Genomic DNA, 5886 nt, shown 5'->3' with positions numbered 1-5886 from the left:
GGGAGGCTCTGTCTTACAGGTGGGCAAACTGAGGCCCCGCCAGAGGGAGGGGCAGGGGCCTGCCCGAGGTCAGGAGCTGAGCCCCGGAACTGGAGTGCAGGGCCCCGGGCACTAGGCTGTGCCCTCTTGCCGGCACGACCTCCCCGCTGGCGCCGGCGGCCGCAGCTGTGCACCGTGGAGTCACCTCGCGGCTTCCAGCCAAAGTTGGGTGCTCTTTGACCTCGCTCCACTGGCTTCTGCATAACCGAAGTTCCTGCTCCAGTCCGGCAGGGGCTGCTGTAGTTCTGGGCTGCTTTACCTACTTGGGGAGCCTGGCTCCTCCTTTACCTGAATAATACAGTAACCGTTAACGGTTATTGAGCACTTGCCATGTGCCAGGCTGTGCTACGAGGTTGTCTACATTACCTAATTTAACCCTCACGACGGAGGTATGGGGACAATGGAACAGTTTGATAATTTGCCTAAGACTGAGTAGGAGAATTTGAACTGGGACTGGAACCCCCTTCCTAGCCGTGGGCAAGCTTTATGTGGCCAGGGCACTTGAGTGAGAAGATTCCTGAGCTTCTCTGGGCAAAAGTAATCCCAGTGGGAATGAGATGGTGCCTAAGGAGGAGATAGTTCAGGGTAGCTGCTTTGAGGAGCAGCAGGAGATTCTTGAAATGAGATTTCAGTTCAGCTCTTTTCATTTGTTCTTCAGGACCAACTTCTGGCTCCTTCCCAGACCTCTCTATCCCTCAGGGGGTCTAGAACCAGGGCCCAGTGCCTGGGACACAGTGGGCCCACAGTCAATACCCATGGCAAGAATGGACTCCCAGCCTATATTGTCTTGTGATATATCTCCTCTTGGCTTATGCCTGAGACTCAGACATACTGTGTATGGGGCTTAGCTCCTCACCTGGTTTATAATGGGTAGCAAGGCAAGGAGTGGGGATGTAATACACTCAGGAAGGGACAACAACAGGTTCCCCTCCTTCTGCCAGAGCCCACAGGCGGTTTTGTGAGCTTCTTCCCCAGGAGCACCGGAGTGTGGAAGAGTCACTGCAGGCACGAGTGTCCTTGGAGCAGATCCTCAGCCTTCCAGAGCTCAAGGTGCCAGCCCCCAGCCTCCCTCTGCTACTCCTTTTGAGATCATGTGGTCACTGGTCCCCATTCCAGTCTTTTCCCTTTTTAGCCCTGATTTCCTAGGGGCTAGGGCTTTACTAAAATCATCCAAGGGAATTATATAGAAGGGTGTTTTGCAACCTGGGATTCTCAGACATATTCTTGGAGGTTCAAACAAGTCTTATCCTTTAAGAGGAGTTGAATTACCTTATTAAAGCTTGAGAAACCCTGTTCCAGAGGCTGATTGCTCTCCATAGGGCTGCTGTGAAAATTGCTATGCAAAGTGCCTGGCCTAGTGCCTATAACACAGTAAGTGCTCAGTGAAATGTTTTGTGTTTTAAAATAACCAGCCCATCTTGTCCTCTTTGCTTAGGATGCCTTCCTCTTCCTTCTGTGCTCCCAGGCCTGCCTTTGGGTTAAGCTCTGACTCCTGGGAAGCCGTCCCCAGCTGGGTCGTTGGTCCTCCTGAGCTCCGTGCTGGCCCCAAAGCACTGATCGTTCTCCCCTCGAGAGCCTGAACTGTTCCCTCCAGTTTCCCAGTGGGGTTTGAGTGTGTGATCTGGGCTGCATCCTGTGGCATTCATAGAAGGCTTTCTTGCCTAGGCCAACCCCTTCAAGGAGCGAATCTGCAGGGTCTTCTCCACTTCCCCAACCAGAGACAGCCTGAGCTTTGAGGACTTCTTGGACCTCCTCAGTGTATTCAGTGACACAGCCACCCCAGACATCAAGTCCCACTATGCCTTCCGCATCTTCGGTAAGAACCAGGGGCCGGGTGGACCACCCCTTCCAACGTGGTCTTTGCGGGGGTACTGCTTGGGAGCTGGGAGCTCATCCTGACCACATCCTTTCTGGCTTCCTGTGTCTGCATTCTAGATTTTGATGATGACGGAACCTTGAACAGAGAAGACCTGAGCCAGCTCGTGAACTGCCTCACGGGAGAGGGTGAGGACACACGGCTCAGTGCCTCAGAGATGAAGCAGCTCATCGACAATGTGAGCAACGGGGCCGGGCTCGGCTGGGCCGGGCCGGGGAGCAGGAGGGAAGGGTTGGGCTTTGGCCTGAAGCTTTCCCTTTCCCAGATCCTAGAAGAGTCTGACATTGATAGGGATGGGACCATCAATCTTTCTGAATTCCAGCATGTCATCTCCCGCTCACCAGACTTTGCCAGGTATGACTGTGGTGCTCATTTGCTGCACTGAGTCTGCGACGTTATTATGGGAGACGGTACCTGGGGTTAGAGAAAGCCTCCTGCTTCCTCTGAATGTAGTAGAGTAGCTCTTCTAGAGGGGACTCACAGATATGGGACACAGCCCATTCTGAAGGGTCTTGGGGGAGAGGTAGGTAAGTTTGGGTTTAGTCCCTACCTTCCTCTGCCAGCAGAAAACCCAGCGCACTCTTCTTTTGTTCAGCTCCTTTAAGATTGTCCTGTGACAGGAGCCACAGCGTGTGTCCCGGCAGCCTGTCGAAGAAACTTTCCACTGCTGAGCCACGGCCAAGGTTACCCCTGTGTTGCCAGGGCCAGCCAAGCTGGCCCAGCCTGGAGGTGGCACTGCACAGTCTTGCCTGGGACAGGGGAGGGTCCTCCATGTCAAGGCTTCTCCCCTTCTCACTGTTATTGTCATCGCTGTTTGTGTTTCTACTAATCAATAATAAAGGTTTAGAAGTTTTGGGCCTTTGTGTGACACTAGAAACACTGGCATGAGGAAGGAGTGGACTTCTAGGAGCCTTCGGTCACACTGGGAATAAGGATCTAAAGAAGCGGACAGCAGGAAGTCAGGCTGTACCCCGTGCTTCCCACCCCTTGTGAGGGTGTGAGTATGAAGGGTAACATGAGGCGTGGAACTCTTCTGTATCCTGATTTGTGGTGGTGGTTACATGAATTTATATATGTGTTAAAACTTGCAGAACTGTGTACTAAAAGAAAAAAGTTAGTTTTACTATATGATCATTTTAAAGATAAAAATTCTTTTCAAGTTAAAACAAGAAAACTCAAGACCTTGTCCCCTGTGCCCCATCCCTGAACTGAACTGGGGATGCAAAGTAAAGGGACTAAAGTAAAGTGAACAAATCCCCTCTCCTGCCCATCAGTGTGTTGGTTAAACTCCCCACTTTAAGAACCTGGCTCTGCTGGGAGGTGTGGTTAGCCAGGCTGGGCTGGCTCTGGCCCACTAGCACTTGAAAGAGGAGGCCTAGAACCTCCCAGAACTCAAAGAACTATACCAGCCTCAAAAAGCAACAGTCCTTTGCTTTTTGGAAGGGGCATGATTCAATTTCAATTCTTTAGATTTTATTAAAAAAAAAAAGTAAAGTGCATTTTATTAAAAAGAATACAAAACCCACATAAACTCAGGGCCCCTGTGCTGGGCAGTATCAACATCCCTTAGAGTGGAGGCTGCAAGGTGTAGGGGTGAACTGGGAACTGGTTTTGAAGAGGAGGCTAGGGCAGGTGTGGGGAAAAGGGACACAGGTTTGCAGGCTGGGATGGAGGAAGGCAGGCAACAGTCTTCCTGGAATTCCGAGGGAAGGTGTACATTGTCATATACTCTCTCCTGGGCTCACGCTGCCCTCTGTCTGTCTCATGTGGCCGCAGCCTGATACAGGCCGGAAAGGTCCAGGAGGTGGGTCTGAGCCCAGGGCCTCGTGAGGGCTGTGGTGCCAGCGTGGCCCTCCGGTCCCTGAGGTGACAGGATGATGGCTGCAACAACTTGGCCAGCTGGCGAGGCTGGACCCACTGGAGCCTGAGCTGGCCCCTGGCTCTGCAGTGAGAAGGGGCAGCCTGTGGCAGTAGGATAAGGCGGAAGGTGGAAGAGGCCAGTTGGTGTGGCATGTCCAACTCTGTCTCCAGCAACCACTTTGGATGAGCCCTCCCAGTCCGGAGACTGGGCCGGCCGTGTGCATGGCATTCTGTGTTCTCTCACTGTTTTCTCTTGTTTCACATTTTCAACTGTTTTGAAACAAAGGGCTCAGTTTACATAAGGAGCACTGTTCTGCCCACCCGGGCAGGCCCCAATCTTCAGCCAGGCCCTGTGGGGCTGTGGCCATCTAGGGTGGAGGGGCCTTGTCGCTTGACACCAGGCGAGCTGGCTCCATCGCTCCCAAGGGCTGGGCACCGCGGCTGTGTTCCACGAGGAGCAGGGGTCCAGCCGACCCTCTCTGAGCACTCCTGGCCCCTAGAGGGAGGCCGCCTCTAGAAGTTTGCTCTCACACCACAGAGTCCCGGATTTCAGAGCCCAGGCGGACCCGGGGCCGGGGACACACCGGGGACACCTCCACGAAGCTGTCCTGGATACTGAGTGGCCTCTTCTCTGACTCTGTGAAGACCCGGGGCCCTGGGGAGCTGTCCGACAGAGCCTGGTAGCCTCGGTGGTCGAGTGGGGTGCTAGGGGGGCCCATGCCATTGAGCGGCCGAGTCTCAGGTGGCAGTATCACTGGGCGGGTCTTGGGGTGTACGCTGGCACACTCCCCCTGCTTCAGGAAGACTTTCATGCCGCCCCGGTGCCGGTAGAGGAAGAATAAAATGAAAAGCACCATGGCGAACACGAACAGCGCGCACATCACTAGGAACTCGGTCCAGTAGGACTTGTCTGCACCCCAGCTGGCCTTGCCCCTGGCCGGTGCGCTCACCCGAGACGTGTTGATGATGACGGGCACGCTGCCACTCTGGTCTGCTCGGTCTGCCACTGCGTCCTCCACCACCTTTGGGCAGTAGCTGGCCTCCAGCTGCTGGAAGCCCTCCTCTAGCGACCAGCACTGGAACTCCCCCAGCTCCTGCTGGCTGCCCACCAGCAGCAGGTCCCCGGTGGACAGCACGCGGCAGGAGGCCGAGGCATTAATGGGGACCCCGTTGTGCAGCCAGAGCCGGGTTGCCAAGTTGGAGAGGAGGGGGCAGGCCAAGGTGTTCACCGTGTGGGGCTGGAACTGGACTGGCTCACAATGCTTCTCGCCTGCAGGCAAAGGAGGCACAGTCCCGGGTAAAGGGGGGCTGACGTCCACGGTAGCCCCAGGCTCACCCACCTCCCTCTGTGCTATGGTCCTCATGCTGTAACAGCAACTCTGGGGACTTCGGGGACTGGGGGTCTCACTTGCCAGGGTCCTGCTTGCAGGGCCAAAGGGGTGAGGAAGTGAGGAAAGGCATTTACACACAGCAGTGGCTGCAGGAGCCTTCTAGGCACACTAGACCCCCACCTCTCCTCCACCCTGATGGGGCACCTTACCTCTTGGTACAGAAGTCCGGGCCTTGGACGAGGAAGTGTTGCAGAGTTCCCTGGCATTGGCTCCCTCGATGTCCTGGATCCATGGCCTGAGGACCAAAGAAGAGTCTGGGATGGGCCAGGAACCCCCGCAAGACCGCATCTGCCCACCCTCCGTGCAGCATACGCCCTCACGCAGCCCTGCAGATGTGGGCCTGGAGAAGGGCTCAGGGACCACCAGGCCCAAAGCGGGGGTGAAAGGCAGGCGGCTTCCCTGGGTGGATTCCCCACCCTGCGGGGTTTGGGCCGGCATCTCCTCTGTCTACACAGTATTTACTTCAGTTAAAAGTTACTGTAGGGACTTCCCTGGTGGGCCAGTGGTAAAGAATCCACCTTCCAACACAGGGGATGTGAATTCAATCCCTGGTCGGGGAACTAAGATCCCACAGCCGCGCGGCAACTAAGCCTACGCGCTCTAGAGTCTGCGTGCCACAACTAGAGAAAAGCCCCTGTGCCGCAGCGAAAGATCCTGTGTACTGCAACTGAGACCCGGTGCAGCCAAGTAAATAAATATTAAAAAAAAAAAAAAAAAAAA

The 5886-nt window shown here is 55.1% G+C and overlaps 2 protein-coding genes across 2 annotated transcripts in view; one reads left to right on the top strand and one right to left on the bottom strand.

Annotated features, from left to right (window-relative positions):
• Positions 1-2770, top strand: part of CIB1 (calcium and integrin binding 1) — a 3256-nt gene extending 486 nt beyond the window's left edge. Inside the window, exons 3-7 of the mRNA XM_007470533.1 lie at positions 981-1089; positions 1705-1855; positions 1975-2093; positions 2181-2269; positions 2511-2770. Coding sequence (XP_007470595.1) covers positions 981-1089; positions 1705-1855; positions 1975-2093; positions 2181-2269; positions 2511-2532 — 490 coding nt within the window. The 3' untranslated portion in view covers positions 2533-2770. The remainder of the gene's footprint in view (positions 1-980; positions 1090-1704; positions 1856-1974; positions 2094-2180; positions 2270-2510) is intronic.
• Positions 2771-4055: 1285 nt separating this feature from the next.
• SEMA4B (semaphorin 4B) overlaps positions 4056-5886 on the bottom strand; it is a 25320-nt gene continuing 23489 nt past the window's right edge. The window contains exons 13-14 of the mRNA XM_007470572.1: positions 5316-5401; positions 4056-5045 (exon numbers count right to left, since the gene is read on the bottom strand). Coding sequence (XP_007470634.1) covers positions 4303-5045; positions 5316-5401 — 829 coding nt within the window. The 3' untranslated portion in view covers positions 4056-4302. The remainder of the gene's footprint in view (positions 5046-5315; positions 5402-5886) is intronic.

Source organism: Lipotes vexillifer, unplaced genomic scaffold (genome assembly GCF_000442215.2).
Source record: "Lipotes vexillifer unplaced genomic scaffold, Lipotes_vexillifer_v1.1 scaffold412, whole genome shotgun sequence".
NCBI lineage: Eukaryota > Metazoa > Chordata > Mammalia > Artiodactyla > Lipotidae > Lipotes > Lipotes vexillifer.
The sequence above is the reverse complement of the archived record's forward strand: the minus strand, read 5'-3'. Positions and strand labels throughout refer to the sequence as shown.